Source organism: Mauremys reevesii, linkage group 26, assembly GCF_016161935.1.
Source record: "Mauremys reevesii isolate NIE-2019 linkage group 26, ASM1616193v1, whole genome shotgun sequence".
Classification (NCBI taxonomy): domain Eukaryota; kingdom Metazoa; phylum Chordata; order Testudines; family Geoemydidae; genus Mauremys; species Mauremys reevesii.
In genome coordinates, this window is record NC_052648.1 from 15,668,251 (window position 1) to 15,685,061 (window position 16,811).

The 16,811-nt window shown below is 47.8% G+C and overlaps 1 protein-coding gene across 3 annotated transcripts in view; it reads right to left on the reverse strand.

Moving 5' to 3' along the window:
• The window catches only part of LMNB2 (lamin B2), a 75,477-nt gene extending 59,179 nt beyond the window's left edge, over positions 1-16,298 (reverse strand). For 2 of the 3 annotated variants that reach the window (XR_005591498.1, XM_039515955.1), the window contains exons 1-2: positions 16,025-16,298; positions 1,562-1,698 (exon numbers count right to left, since the gene is read on the reverse strand). Coding sequence is in view for 2 of the 3 variants with exons in the window: in XM_039515955.1 (XP_039371889.1) it covers positions 1,562-1,698; positions 16,025-16,225 (338 nt within the window). In the remaining variant the exon portion in view is untranslated. The remainder of the gene's footprint in view (positions 1-1,561; positions 1,699-16,024) is intronic. The other variant, XM_039515954.1, reaches the window with a different exon arrangement.
• Between the last annotated feature and the right edge of the window lie 513 nt (positions 16,299-16,811).

The following is a 16,811-nucleotide window of genomic DNA, read 5'->3' on the forward strand; positions in this document are numbered from 1 at the left end:
ATGAACTCAGTGCCGTGATGGACTGGGAACAGCCCAGGGAGCAGCAAGGTTGGTCACTTTGGTTGAGGGGGGGGAATACTAATCTTCCTCCGAAAGGACGAAGAGGTGCATTGCAAAGATCACAGCGGTGCCGTGCCAGCGGGTGCTGGAGAAGGCTGCCTGGGGGACTTTGAGGCTGTCAACGAGGATTTCCTCTTGGACAGCTGATGCACTGACTGTCTAGGTCAGGGGGCCCCCAACGTCCTGGCCGGCGGTGAAGCACCCGCCGAAATGCTGCCGAATTTCTGCAGCGTTTCGGCAGCGACGCCTCTTGATGATGTCACTTGTCGGCAGCCACGGTCCTTCGTCTGGCGCCTGCCAGACGAAAAGGTTGGGGGACCACTGGTCTGAGTACACTGGCATCGATTCCCTGCTGTTTGGGGGTACTGACGGTGCCAAGCCCTGACTGTCCGGGGAGCCTGGTACCAGCAGGATCAAAAGATCCCTGGCAGCCGCAAATGCTTCAGGGATCAACGGGACCACAAATTGGCCAGTACAGTGGTCTTGAGTGGGCATCGTAGGATGCTGTGGAACCAGGGCTGTGGGCACCTGGTGACGTGGTACCGAGGATGAAGAGCAGCCCGGCATGGGTCTCGCTCGCCCCATCTTTGTCCTTTGGCACCGGAAACCAGCTCTTCGCCAGTGCCTAAGAAGCACCAGGAGAAGACGATCAGTGCCGAGGGGCCTGTGTTGATGGAGGAGCACTCTGCACTGAGGCTGAAGCTACAGGTCTGAGGCCAGTCTGAAGGCTGCCTCCATAAGGAGGACCTTCAAATGAGAAGCGTGGTTCTTCTAGCTCCAGGGCTTGAATTCTTTACAAATTTGGCAGCAGTCCTTCCTACGAGTTTCCCCTAAACATCTGAGACAGCTCGGGTGAGGATTGTTCAAAGGCATAGACTTGCTGCATGAAGGCAAGTCTCAGCACCGGGACAAAGGACAACTCTGCGGATGGAGGCGTCCAAACTATGTAAACCTACCTTAACTACTAAAAGCTATGAGAACTATTTACATTAAAGATTAGAAAACCATTAAGGAAGGAAATTGCCAGCAACCATCACGGGCTGTAAGAAGGAACTGAAGGAGAGCAAGGTCGGCAGAGCCCCTTATACCGGTGCTATGAGCATGCAACACCAGAGCGCGTTAGAGCCAATCCAACGGATACCACTGAGGGAAAAATTTCCAGCAACTGGACTCGGTGTGCACATACACTTACATTGAAATGGATATGTGCAAGCACTCAAAGAAAGTGGTCAGATTTTAATGCCATGAGAGGCAATGATGATCATCTGGTCAGAATTCTGCACCAAGCAGGACAGAGTTTCACCATGTGATTCCTGCATCAAGCCTGTAACTTCTTGTAAAGCTATAGCACACTTTAGAAAGCCATCCATCAATCCCAATCTCAGACTCAGACTTTAAGGTCAGAAGGGACCATTATGATCATCTAGTCTAAAATGTGCTAATGTTACCCATTACTCTGAATGGGAGTAAAAAAAATCACACTGAAGTTCAGTTTCCTTACTTCTTATTGACCTCTTCAAGTTCTGCTCTTAGCTTTCCTATTTCAATCTGCAGTTTTGCCCTCTCTCTTGCCGTCTCATCCAGAACTCTTCGGGCATCAGCCAGTTCAGATTCATAGAGGGTCTTGACTCCACTCACCTAAGATAAGGAAAGAAATAGATACAGTGATTATCCTGAAGACTGAATTTCAAAGAGAAAGTAAAAAATTTAACTGTGGCACCTGTAAGACTAACAGATGTATTGGAGCATAAGCTTTCATGGGTGAATACCCACTTCGTCAGTCACATGTGAATACCAAAAACTGTGGTTGGCTGCAGGTGGGACCCAAGATATTATGCCTGCACTAACAGACCCTGTGATCATCGATCACAAACTGCCACATCGTGTCCTCGAATTACTAAACGAGTGGGAGAAGCCAGCTCCCAGGGCAATATACCCAATCCTCTGCAACTAGAGAGATGCAGAATTCTCCCAGTGGAAAGACTTACCGTGCCAAGGCAGTGGAGTCAGCCACTTCGGAAACAATCCCATCAATGAAATCTCTATTTAGTGACTAATGGGTTTCTTGATTCTTGTTTTAAGACGAGAAAGATACACCATGCTACTCTGAACAGAAAGCAGGGATCTACTGTTTAGAAGTGATCCATTCTTTTAATTAAGGATTTATTTAAAGAACAAAAATAGAGAAACGAACACCTACAGGTTTACAGCACCCAAGTCTAAGAACCAAACTGAAGTGGATTAAGCCCTAGGATCAGATACTATCTAGTCTCATTTACTCAGAATATTACCGCTTTATAGGGTTACTTGAGGTAATATCATCCCTTAGATATAAACCACAATTGATTTTGGATTGGGGAAATTAAGATTTAGTATTTTAACCCAGTTTCACATCTTTAAATTTAGAATCCAACAATTAGTCTGGCCAACAGTTTTTTATTTCCAGTAATACCTAGAAAGATGTGCTTCCACTCCTGCTTTTCCTACTATGTAGTAGTAGTTTTTCCCCTGAAATCCTAGAAAACGTAAGCCACCGCCACGCTGCCTCCAGCCACCCATCCAGTCCCTTTTTCTGCCTAATAGCCTTCTCTCCTTATGCTTTTGTTTTTAAGTTGCCAAGCTTTTTCTACTTTTAGGACACAATGAGACTATATAGCAGGTACAAGATTTTAGGTCCAACCAGGATCACTGCAGATGATTATGAATGATTATGGGAACACTCTTCAGAAGTATGAAGGAGATTAACAGCAGCGGAAAGATCCTGGGGGAAGGAGGGGGCAGAGAAGAGGACCAAGAAGACAGTGGTGAAAAGGAAGAGAAACTTGATGACAAAGCAGGAGAGACAGATTAAAAAAAAATAAAGTGTGCTGCACTATCTCCAGAAAAGCCAATTTAGATCAGAAAGTGGCAGCAGCAGTAAGAATGATCTCAAATACCTAATCTAAAGAAAAAATGAGGACAACTACGATGCTCATCCTGTTAAATTTCTGAAGTGAGCCTTGTTGTTTCTGCCAAGCAAACCTTGAGAAATTACTTCACACAAGAGTCTTTTTTTAGTTTACTTGCTGCATATGCATTCTTACTCATTTCCTTTAACTCACTGCCTAGTATTTGAATGTCTAGTCACCAGAAGTTTAGTTTACACAGCTGATAACCATGGAGGTTGTATGTAGCACATAGGAGCTTAACTCAGTATGGAAATACCAAAATTTAGGAAGTTCTCCTCAGAGATTCAGTATGGCACACAGCACTTGCCAATGACACCAATAGAAACGTAGCAGTTTTCACATCCAGAGGACCTTTCATTCTGGGTGACCCATCAGTGCCATACATAAGGGTACACTGGAATCACACACTATTTGGATGCAACTTCCCATAAGGTTTAATTTCATTTTCACAAGGAAAATCTCTAACATGCACTAGTCAATTGAAAATGAACAAATTAGACTTAGGAAATTGGAATTTCAAATCTTTCCCAGGCTATATCAGGGATAAATTCTTCTGTGCCACACCCAGTGTGTTCTTCCATCAAACTCACCCATTGCTCAACAACATGGGACAGGGATGGTGTCCCTAGCCTCTGTCTGCCAGAAGCTGGGAATGTGTGACAGAGGATGGATCACTTGGTGATTACCTGTTCTGTTCATTCCCTCTGGGGCACTTGGCATTGGCCACTGTCAGAAGACAGGATACTGGGCTAGATGGACCTTTGGTCTGACCCAGTATGGCCGTTATGTTCTTATCATGGGGACACCACACAGTATACCACGAGAAAATTTGATCCTTAGACAGTTCCATGAGCCAGAAAAAGGAGCAACTCGCAAAGTAGAAGATGCATGCAGAGCTAGAGACCACTGTTCAGCAGGCTTTAAGATTCCACAAGTTTTGAAGGTTTTCAGAAGCTCCTAGGGTCTTCTGTTCCTCCAGTACAATATGACTGAGTGGAGTTCTTGCCGAGCAAAGGCTTCTGCTCCATCCCCATTCAGCATTCCAGGAGTCTTAGGCCTGGTCTACACAAAGTAGTAACATTATAACTACATCAGCCGGGGTCATGATTTTTGCCAGCATAGCTATACTGAAATATGCCCTAGTGTGGATACAGATGTATTGGTATAGTCGTGCTTATACTTGGACAAGCACAGTTATACCAATACAACTGCATCTACACTAAACTGGTTTTGCTGGTAAACTATGTTAGAAAAACCCTCCTAGAGCAGACAAGGCCTTATATAAACGGGAGAGTGGCTTTGGATCCTATGTGCCTCAGACAGCCTGCAGTAATGGGATGAGGGACAGATGTGAACTCCAATACACTGTTACACCCTGCTCATTTTTTTCAGCAAATTATGTCAACTAGTGAGGATCTGGAGATTATGTAGGGTTGGAGAGACTCATTTCTGGCATTGTTACAGCTCTGCTACCCTAGCAGCTGCACAGAGGCTCCATCTATACTAGGGGGTTGTTGTGGGTGGTTTTTATTTTATTTTTTTCAAGTTTCCCACTCTTGCTAAAACCAGTAGAGATAAACTGATATTCACATTATACACAGGCCAATGGCTGCTGGCAATGTTTACCACCATGTTATGCAACCCTGTTCAGAGAGAGCAGTGCTGACAGACTGTGTCAGAAGAGGCAGTCTATAGTAGGACTCCTCGTCCTAGTTTAGCGATGGAGTTACTGGGTACATGAGGCCACTTTGTACTACTATAGAACAGTTGCTAAGTGAGTGAACTGAATTTCATTCTTAGATCTCAGATTGAATAGTGTGCGCTCTTTAATAATGTGCTTAAGACCTAGGATAGACCCTTAAGAAATCCAAATACACCTATTATTCACCATTGGTTCAGTAACGATTCACTGCATACTCAACTATACTTCTCCCCAGCAACTCCATCTTCCTTAGGTAGTCTCACATCCAAGTATTGAATGTGCCTAACTGCTTAGTCTGCAAATCTTGATAAGATCAAAAGTCTGTGCATTTGAAACTCAAAAACAAACACTAAACCAAGGTGCAAGGCTTGGGGACAAAATTCCTGTCTACGTATTTTAGTATTTGGCTCCACATTATATTCTAAGAGAAAAGAAGAGAATCTCATTTCCTATTTTTCTGTGCATTATACCATATACGTGTATTGTAAGTGGTTCAGGGTGTAATGGGCACCAAGTAACATATCCTTATGAAGCATTCATGCCAAGGCACAACAGAAGTACAATAAAACAAAGCAGCAGCAATTCAGAAAGGAGAACAGCAGTCAGAGCTTTATCATATCTGTTTAGAGATAAATTTCTCCCACACACTTTCAGGTTCATTTTAACTATTTAGGAAGGACAGAATGGGTATGAGAAGATGTGGCATTCTATATCAGAGATTCCATTAACTATTTTCAAGTTAATTAATTCAGAAACAGGATTTGGAAGTCTTCTGGATCAATGTTCTAACTGATGAAGCAAGAGGTGGGGCACCAATGTTACAGACAATGACAAGACATTCTTCAAGCATCTTTCTATCATGTATAGGAAGAAAAACTGCATTATCTTGGGATACACTTTGGGCAAACAGATCACAGTCTCATTAAGATGTTTTTTGGTTGGTTTTTTTGGGGGGGGGGATGTTTTTGTTTAAAAAGTCAAATTCTCAAAGCTAAATAACTGAGAAGTTTATTGGAAAAAAGTTTTTATTCACTTTGTTTAAAGTTATATTATTCAGCAAAATTTTTGATGACCAAAAAAACCCTACAGTTCTTCTGTTGCAAGAGAGGCTACTTTGGTTAGAAAGCCATCTTGGTTAAGTGGGCACATTAAGTAACACCACAAAAATGAGAAATCAAATGGAAAAGAAGTGACAGATGATAGTTGGAAGATGTAGGCAATTGATTAGAGAAAGAAATGGTAACCATACTGGGAGCACATACTGATAAGGACAATAAGGAGGAACTTAAAAAAAAACCCACACATCAGGAACAAAAGAGCATTAAAATTCTATTGTCACCTGAAAAGACTGCCAGATTTCCAAACTATAAAAGGCTACACAGCTAAAGGGAAAGGAGTACAGAAAAATTGTTTTAAAAGCATTAAATCTGGGTTTTAAATGCTTTAACTATGTGTGCACGCACACATGCGCAACAGCAGAGTCAGAATAAGAGAAAGCCAGTGGCAGATTTACAGAACTCTGGACTACAGTTAACCGTTCAGTGTTGTAACAGTAAGCAAGGGTTTTGGTAAGATCTCATTCCTTGGTGGACCTGAGACCCCACTTATCAGCACAAAAGATGCAAGTGTATTGGTAGGAAGACTGAGTTTTCAACTGCCAATCCAATTAACCCATGTTGTCTGGGCAGACAAAAACGAAACCATTTCTGCCCCAAAATTAAGGAAATCACTTCTATTTTTACTTCAATGTCCCCCACCCTTGCCACGTCCATGGTGTGCATCTTTTTGCCACATACCACTATGTTCAGATGCATCACAACACTGTACTCAGAGGTGAAACAAAGGCCATCCACTCAGCTTAGACTCCACCTCCTGCTACATGATAGGAGAGAAGGTCTAAAGCTACTCCCTTGCCCCAGCTCTACAGTGCCCAGGCTGAAAGGAATAATGCCTCCCCCTGCAGACTCAATGGAGTCTTCTATTTTGGGAAATGAGAAATATAAGGACCACTGAAAAATTGTGCTTTTCATGCACTCATGGAGTGAATATAATGCCCTGATTGATGTCCTGCAGCCAAATACTGACTTCAAGTAGAAGCCATCATCTCTCCTGTCACAGACTTGTTCCTTGGACAACATCAGCCACAATTAGGGCAGCAGATTTCTTGTGATTTTAAAAAGTCACAAGTCAAAACGCAATGATGGTAAATTTAGTAAAAATCACAGGTTTAGTGACTTCTCTGTGATATTTGGTTAAAAAAATACCCTCAAAAATGAGGGGGCATCCACAGCAGCAGTATCCCTAATCCCGGTCCAATGCAGAGGGAAGGTGTAACTGGAGAGCAAGCCTGTGCCACATTCATGGGTGGCTCCTCTGAACCACAAGGCTGGACCCCAGATTTGAAAAGGAGCCCATCCTTCACTCACACCAGTCATGGTCACCGGCAGCTCCTGTCCCCCTCAGGGCTGAAGTGGCTTTCTATTTCCCCCATCATAAAGTCTATGACTCGAAGGTCAGAAGGGACCATTATCATCATCTGGTCTGACCTCCTGCACAATGCAGGCCACAGAATCTCATCCACCTGTAATAAACCCATAACCTGATCTGAGCTACTGAAGTCCTCAAATCATGGTTTAAAGACTTCAAAGTGCAGAGAATCCTCCAGCAAGTGACCCGTGCCCCATGCTGCAGAGGAAGGAGAAAATCCCCCAGGGCCTCTGCCAATCTGCCCTGGAGGAAAATTCCTTCCCGACCCCAAATATGGTGATCAGTTAAACCCTGAGCACGTGGGCAAGACTCACCAGCCAGACACCCAGAAAAGAATTCTCTGTAGTAACTCAGATCCCACCACATCTAACATCCCACAGACCACTGGGCATATTTACCGCTAATAGTCAAAGATCAATTAATTACCAAAATTAGGCTATCCCATCATACCATCCCCTCCATAAACTTATCAAGATCAGTCTTTAAGCCGGATATGTCTTTTGCCCCCACTACTCCCCTTGGAAGGCTGTTCCAGAACTTCGCTCCCCTGATAGTTAGACACATTCCTCTAATTCCAAGTCTAAACTTCCTAATGTCCAGTTTATATCCATTTGTTCTTATGTCCACATTGGTACTGAGCTTAAATAATTCCTCTCCCTCCATGATATTTATCTCTCTGATATATTTATAGAGAGCAATCATATATCCCCTCAGCCTTCTTTTGGTTAGGCTAAAGAAGCCGAGCTCTTTGAGTCTCCTTGCATAAGACAGGTTTTCCATTCCTCGGATCATCCCAGTAGCCCTTCTCTGTACCTGTTCTAGTTTGGATTAATCTTTCTTAAACATGGGAAACCAGAACTGAACACAGTATTCCAGATGAGGTCTCACCAGTGCCTTGTATAATGGTACTAATACCTCCTTATCTCTACTGGAAATACCTCGCCTGATGCATCCTGTAGCGAGTCGGTGTGGCTCCCCTCCTGCCCAGCAGAGGGCGCTCCCTCCCAGAAGCCCAGCTGGGCTGAGCCACCACTTCCTGTTCCCGCCCCCCGGAAGTCAAGGGGCGGGACAGGAAGTAGAAAAGGAGAACGCCAGAGCTCAGTCAGGAGCCAGCCACCGCCGCGAGCAGACGTGCCGGCGGGAGCTCCAGACTGGGAACCCTCCAGGACCCGAGGCGGCGATCCAGACTGGCCCCCACTGCCCCGTGCCCGATACGATGAGGAACCCGCGGAACTTCCCCTGGACCGGAACCCGGAGCGGACGCTAGGACTTCCTCCCGCCCGGTACGAGGAGGAGCCACCGCCGCCGCTTCCGCCCTGCTGTTACCCGGAGGAGCCATCGGAGGCGGCCGGGCCAGACTTCCCGCAGGAGTTGCCGGACCTGCCCCCAAGCCCTGGTCCTGCAGACCCCACGCCGATGGACTGGTCCGAGCTCACGGCGACCGAGGAGCAGGTACCCATAGAGGGGGAAATGGACTGTAGCCCGGGGATAGCCGACCCCTGTCAGGCTATAGGCACTGAGGTGCCCATGTCTGTGTGTTTCGGTCAGGACCCCACTGACCAGCGGCCGTGCTAGCCGCTAATAGGGCCCCGGGCTGGGACACAGTGGAGTGGGAGGGCCTGTGTCCCCCCTGCCACCCCACTCACGGGTGGCAGTCTCCCCCTCACCCCAGCGCAGACAGAATCGCCTGCACTGATCCGAGTGGTTGGTATTGCTCAGTTCCTGCCACCAGGACCTGAGCCCCACTGAACTACTGTAACCCCGCCCCTGCTCCAGAGGGCCTGGGTTTATATTGAACTACTGCTGCCCTACTCCTGGTTAAGGGCCTGGGCTTAGACTGACTGACTGTGTGCCTTCTGTGCAGCCCCTGCCTGAGGGCCTGCACCTGAGAACCTTCACGAGACTGATTGCTGTGCAGACCTGAGCCTAGGACTGCTATTGTGCTGCCCCGCCCCTGATCCAGAGGGCCTGGGCTTATATGGACTGCTGTTGCCCAGCCCCCTGCTCCAGAGGGCCTGGGCTTATATGGACTGCTGTTGCCCAGCCCCCTGCTCCAGAGGGCCTGGGCTTATATGGACTGCTGTTGCCTAGCCCCCTGCTCCAGAGGGCCTGGGCTTAGCTAGGACTGCTATTGTGCTGCCCTGCCCTGGTTAAGGGCCTGGGCTTATACTGAACTGCTGTGGCCCAGCCCCTTGATCCAGAGGGCCTGGGCTTATATAACTTGCTGTTGCCCGGCCCTGATCCAGAGGGCCTGGGCTTATAGTGAACTGCTGTTATCCAGCCCCCTGCTCCAGAGGGGCCTGGACCTTATTGAACTATTGTTACCCAGCCCCCTGCTCCAGAGGGCCTGGGCTTATACTGAACTGCTGTGGCCCAGCCCCTTGATCCAGAGGGCCTGGGCTTATATAACTTGCTGTTGCCCAGCCCTGATCCAGAGGGCCTGGGTTTATATTGAACTATTGTTACCCAAGCCCCTGCTCCAGAGGGCCTGGGCGTATTGAGACTGATTGCTGTTACCCAGGGCCCTGCTCCAGAGGACCTGGGCCGATATTGAACTGCTGATACCCGGCCCCTTTGCTCCAGAGGGCCTGGACTTGTATTGAACTGCTATTCAGCCCCTGACCCAGAGGGCCCTGAAGGTACTGAGACAGATTGTTGTTCAGCCCCCTGCTCCAGAGGGCTTGAGATGTGAGACAGTGCTAACCCTGATTTCGTGCCGGCCCACCAGTTAGAAGGGACAAGGAGCGAGTCGGAGTGGCTCCCCTCCCGCCAGCCGGAGAGTTGAGCCCCGACCAACAGCTTACACATCCCAAGACCGCATTAGCTTTTTTCACGGACATATTACATTGGCGGCTCATAGTCATCCTGTGATCAACCAATACTCCGAGGTCCTTCTCCTCCATTACTTCCAACTGATGCACCCCAAGCTTATAACAAAGATTCTTATTAATCCCTAAATGCATGACCTTGCACTTTTCACTATTAAATTTCATCCTATTACTATTACTCTAGTTTACAAGGTCATCCAGATCTTCCTGTAGAATATCCCAGTCCTTCTCTGTATTGGCAATATCTCCCAGCTTTGTGTCATCCGCAAATTTTATTAGCGCATTCCCACTTTTTGTGCCCAGGTCAGTAATAAAAAGATTAAATACGATTGGTCCCAAAACCAGTCCCTCAGGAACTCCACTACTAACCTCCCTCCAGCCTGACAGTTCACCTTTCAGTATGACCACTTGTAGTCTCTCCTTTAAACCAGTTTCTCATCCACCTTTCAATTTTCATACTGATCCTCATCTTTTCCAATTTAACTAATAATTCCCCATGTGGAACCACATCAAATGCCTTATTGAAATCAAGGTAAATTAGATCCACTGCATTTCCTTTGTCTAAAAAAAATCTGTTACCTTCACAAAGAATGAGATCAGGTTGGTTTGGCACAATCTACCTTTTGTAAAACCATGTTGTATCTTGTCCCAATTACCACTGACCTCAATGTCCTTAACTACTTTCTCCTTCAAAAATTTTTCCAAGACCTTGCATACTACAGATGTCACACTAACAGGCCTATAGTTACTCGGATCACTTTTTCCCTTTCGTAAAAATAGGAACTATGTTAGCAATTCTCCAGTCATATGGTACAACCCGAGTTTACAGATTAGCAAGAATTAGTCTGCAGAAGAGAAGAATGAGGGGGGATTTGATAGCTGCTTTCAACCAGCTGAAAGGGGGTTCCAAAGAGGATGGATCTATACAGTTTGATTTTTACTTTGACTCTGCTTTCATAACCTACTCTATCATTCCTATATATATTTTGTATCCTGGAATTACTTGTGTCAGTAGATGATGTCCACACAGTTTCGCATTCCCTGGCTGGTTCCAGAGACATGAAGTTGTCACATGTGGTCCATAATGGTTTTTGTGATTTCAGGCATTGCTGAGGTATGTTATCCATAACCTGCCAGATGGAGAGGCCTGGGTGGTCTCCACCACCGTTACGTTCTCATGCTATGGCTGTATCTCGAAAGATAGCTGAAGTTTCAATGTTTGCTAATACAGAATGCCATAATAGAAGTGTTGATTTTAAAAAGTTCCCATGATGATTCATGTCTGATTCAGCTGCCTTTACACAAGTTGGGTATGGCAGCTTCTTGTCCACACCAACGCACAGTACTCTGCAACTAAATATACCATGGCCAAGGCCAGGGTTTGTAGCACTGGGCCTGTTGATTCCCAGCTGGTATCCATTAACTTTTGAATCATGTTGATGCAAGTCTTCACTTTAGAAGCTTCTTTCTTGAGGTGGCTGTCATCCACAGTGGGCCCAATACAGTTCAGAATCATACATGCCATCACTTTGTGCTCAAGAGGGAGATTAGCCTACAACTAGAAGAGTGATCTGCAGGTTTTCTAGGCTTTAGAAGTGCAATGATTGTAGCTTCTCATCACACCAGGGATTTCACCAGTCTGCAGGATGTTGGTGAAAATCTTCTTCATACATTTCCATACCAGCAGACCCACATTATATAGGAATTCAGGACAGACATCTTTTCCTGCTGCTTTTCCCAATTTTGCGGCTACAATGGCTGCATCTATCTCCTCACCTGTGAATGGTCCTTTGGGACACTGGAATACATGTGAACATCACCTACCCAAGTTGATGCTGGACTTGTGTGTGATACTGTTTGTCCACTAGCTGTTTTCACATCCACAAAAGTTTAGCAGCAATGGCATTGATTTTCACCTGCAGCATGGTGGCATGTGTGTTATTTGCAGCCCACAGCTGTCTCAGCAGGTTCCAAGCGTGTCTGCTCCAGAGTGTGAAGTTTAAACCTTCTACACATTCAAGACACCAATGTGGGTTCTATGCATGTACAGTAGCAAGTGAAATAACTATCTTTGTCTAAACATTGTTTAATCTGTATGCCACCCAAAGTTACCAAAATCCATCCTTCCAATTACACATCCAAACTATATTATACCAACAACCTAAACTTGTGACTATTATAACGATAAAGACTGATACTCAACTCCTTTAAACAGTCATTTATCTATTACTCCTGGGGGAATTCTGTGCTGTATGTGTGCAATTAGTGAGCCACACATTAATTTTTCTGCAAAGAAAAAAGCTTCTGCTGAAATGTTGCTGCAGTTCTGCTTTTTGCCCACCAGAGGGCGCTGTGGTGAAAGACCACAGCACCAGGTCCCAGACAGATAGGGAAAAGAAAGAGCCTGCCTTCTTCGCAGCGCCTGTTGGGGCAGTTCAGGAGACAGGGGTTATGGGGGAGACAGACAGCATGGGGCTGCTCGTGGGGTGAGACGGGGGCTTATAACGGCTAGTGGGGGAGGACAGACTGGGGCAGGGGCTGAATGGAAGTGGAGGCATAGGGCCGGGAGGGAGGGAGGTGCAAGGCCACATGGTGATGGGAGACATGATAGAAAGCTGGCTAGATTGTAGTGATCAATGGCTTGATGTCTAATTGGCAGCTGGTATCGAGCAGAGTGCCCCAGGGGTCAGTTTTGTTCAACATCTTCATTAGTGAGTCCTGTGGCACCTTATAGACTAACAGACGTTTTGGAGCATGAGCTTTCGTGGATGAATACCCACTTCGTCACCCACAAAAGCTCATGCTCCAACGCGTCTGTTAGTCTATAAGGTGCCACAGGACTCTGCTGCTTTTACAGATGCAGACTAACACTGCTACCCCTCTGATACTTGATCTTCATTAATGATCTGGATGATGGGTCAGATTGCACCCTCAGCAAGCTCGCAGATGACACTAAGCTGGGGGGAGAAGTAGATAGGCTGGAGGGTAGGGATAGGGTCCAGAGTGACCTAGACAAATTGGAGGATTGGGCGAAAACAAATCTGATAAGGTACAACAAAGACAAGTGCAGAGTCCTGCACTTAGGAAGGAAGAATCCCATGCACCACTATAGGCTGGGGACCAACTAGCTAAGCAGCAGTTCTGCAGAAAAAGACCCAGGGATTACAGTGGACGAGAAGCAGGATACGAGTCACCAGTGTACCCTTGTTGTCAAGAAGGCCAATGGCATAGTGGGCTGCATTAGTAGGAGCACTGCCAGCAGATCAAGGGCACTGGTGAGGCCACATCTGGAGTACTGCATCCAGTTTTGGGCTCCCCACTACAGAAAGGATATGGACAAATTGGAGAAAGTCCAGCGGAGGGCAGTGAAAATGATTAGGGTGCTAGGGCACATGACTTACGAGGAGAGACTGAGGGAACTGGGCTTATTTAGTCTGCAGAAGAGAAGAGTGAGGAGGGATTTGATAGCAGCCTTCAACTACCGGAAGGGGAGTTCCAAAGAGGATTGAGCTCAGCTGTTCTCAGTGGTGGCTGATGACAGAACAGGGAGCAATGGTCTCAAGTTGCAGTAGGGGAGGTCTAGGCTAGATATTAGGAAACACTATTTCATTGGGAGGGTGGTGAAGCACTGGAATGGGTTCCCTAGGGAGATGGTGACATCTCCATCCTTAGAGGTTTTTAAGGCCTGGCTTGACAGAGCCCTGGCTGGGATGATTTAGTTGGTGTTGGTCCTGCTCTGAGCAGGGGATTGGACTAGATGACCTCCTGAGATCTCTTCCAATCCTAATCTTCTATGACAGAGTGCAGAGCTACATAGGGACAGAGGGTGGCTGAGTGTGAGCACAGAGACACATGGGGACAGGGGTGCAGGGCCATCTGGGGATGGGAAGACGGGGTGTATGAGTGGGGGTGGAGGGACATGTGGACAAGGAGTGCAAGGACACATGCAGTGTAGGAACACACAGAAACAAGGCCAGATGTGCCTGACTGAATGGGAGAGGCTATGGGTAAGCCAGGGTCTGCATGGGGGAAGCTCCCTAACAATCTCTCCCCACGCCCCCCAAAATACCTGTTCCATACTTTTCTCACCCATACCCAACAAGCCTCCGAGTTCACACCCAGGCGCTTTCCCAGCAATTTACTTCCCTCTCCCTCATTACCCGACTCCCCCAAGCCTTTGCACTGCTTCTGAGGGATGTGGGAAATATAGTTCTGTATTGTAGATTAAATAAATTACTCAGAGTTCTGTAGTAATATGCCTAGTAAGGAATCTATTTGTCAAAAAACATTTCCTGAACCTTTTTTGTTCTCTCTATTGTTACCCACATACTTGCTGACAGGTATTTTGAAATAAAATGACCAAAACTAATTGAAACTGGTGAGATTATATTGTGTTATTCTAACAAATAAAATATGCAGAATTTTTAAGGTTTTTTGCAGATTTTTATTTTTTTGGCGCATAATTCCCCCGGCTTAATTAAGCTCAAGAATTTTGTTTATCCTACATACAATGTCTAACACTAAACTGTTTAGTACTACCTGCCAGGCAAACAATATTTTCCTGTAGTTCCAAATAGCACATGAAGACACACTGATGTGAAATGAAGCACAGTGAAGGCCACCTTGGAAGTTAATTACAGCAAAAGAGCATGTCTATAGCTAGAGGACAGATTTCTTAGTGGGATGACCTAAACGCACAAAAACAGGAGTAACAGACTTTATTAGCAAGCCTGGCAGCATTAGTTGACATGTTTCAGAGGAGTAGCCATGGTAGTCTGCATCCAAAAAAACAATGAGGAGTTCGGTGGCACCTTAAACACTAACAGAGAAATCAGTTGGTCTTTAAGATGCCACCAGACTCCTTGTTATTAGTTGACAAGATCTCCTTACATAAGAACAAGTGACACAGAATTGATAGGAGACAGGGGCGGCTCCAGGCCCCAGCACGCCATGCCGTGGGGGGCGCTCTGCCGGGAGGGCAGCGGGCGGCTCCGGTGGACCTCGCGCAGGCGTGCCTGCGGAGGGTCCACCAGAGCCGTGGGACCAGCAGACCCTCCGCAGGCAAGTCTGCGGGAGGTCCACCAGAGCCAAGGGACCGGTGACCAGCACCGTGCTTGGGACAGCGAAATGGCTAGAGCCACCCCTGATAGGAGACTATGATAAAGCTGAACAAAGCCAGCCATTTCAGATATACATCTAACCTACATCACTGGGTATTAAAAATATAAACATCTTTCTTAAAAGTGTTAATGCTACAACACTGTAATAAGTAGTTACACACTACAGAGTACTTTGCAATTATCCACCGATCTAACTAGGTTCTTATAGTCACAACCATTACCACTGTATCTGAGCACCTCCCATAAGTAGTTTTAGAGACACTTCTGTTATCAAAAATCTTCCTTATGGAGATCACAAATACGACCATCGCATAACTAGAGCACAAATCTCTATTACTACAATTTAGATTCAGAAAGTTCATTCCTGCTTGCTGGTTGATCAACCCCACCAAACAAATGCAACATGTAACGCTAGGGTAACAGTCACCACACAGACCTGCCCTAGCCTCCCCCCACGCCTCGCTAGGCGTGACCCCCACAGGCCCCCTCGCCACAGCCTCCCCCCCACGCCTCGCTAGGCGTGACCCTCACAGGCCCCCTCGCCACAGCCTCCCCCCCACGCCTCGCTAGGCGTGACCCCCACAGGCCCCCTCGCCACAGCCTCCCCCCCACGGCTCGCTAGGCGTGACCCTCACAGGAGGGACGGAGTCTAACCCCCACTCTGCAAGCGGCGCCCACAACGGGCGCAACCCCCCTCTCGGAGCAGTCTTTCGAGACCACCCCCAGCGGGGGGGACCGACCAGAGACCCCCGGCACCGCAAGGCTCATCAGCCAGCCGGTCGCGAGCCCCCGCCCCTCACTCAGGTAAGCCCCCGCCAGCCGGGCTCCAAGGAGGGCGGGCGGGTCCCGGCGGCCCCCGCGCCCCGCTCCCCACGCTACCTCCCGGGTGGTGACCTCCTCCTTCTCGGAAATCTTCAGCAGTAACCGGTCGTTCTCCAGCTCCAGCGCCCGCACCCGGTCGATGTAGACGGCAAGGCGGTCATTGAGCTGCCGCAGCTCCTCCTTCTCTTGCAGCCGGGAGATGCGGGCGGGGGAGAGCGGGGTCCCGCCAGCGGCGGCGCGGCTCGGGGTGCCCGACATGGCGCTCGCTTCGCGGGACGAGCAAGCCGCGCGCTCATTCAATCCTGCCACACTGAGGGAGGGAACGGCAAGATGGCGGAGGAAACCGCCTCCCCGCTGCGCGGTGCCACCTGGGAAATGAAGTCTCCGCGCCAAGATGGCGGCCGGCGGCTGTGCTGTGGGAGCGGCCGAGGGAGGCGGGGAATCAAAGATGGCGGGAACCCCTACCGAGGAGCATGCTGGGGATTGTAGTCTCACCCTGGCCTCCATTTTGTGGCCCCATGCCAAGAAACCTGCATCCGACTCCGCGCCCTGTCTGTGTAAGCCCTTATTTCCTGTGTGTATGGCTGAGCTGAGAGGTGCCCTGGCCCTGTGCTAGGGGCGGGGTCTCCACACACCCCCCAGGCCCTGACCTTACCGGAACTGGCAGAGGTGAACTTTGGAGTGTCCTTTTAACTGACTAGCAGTGAAAAGCCCCTTCATGAGGCAGGCTGACCCCTTTGAGGCCATTTTAGCAACCTAGGCTCCCCCAGGAGTCTCCCTTAGGCTACAACAGGGCCACTAGCTGGCCTCAAGCATGACAGCTGGCTTTTCAACTGTAGCTGCC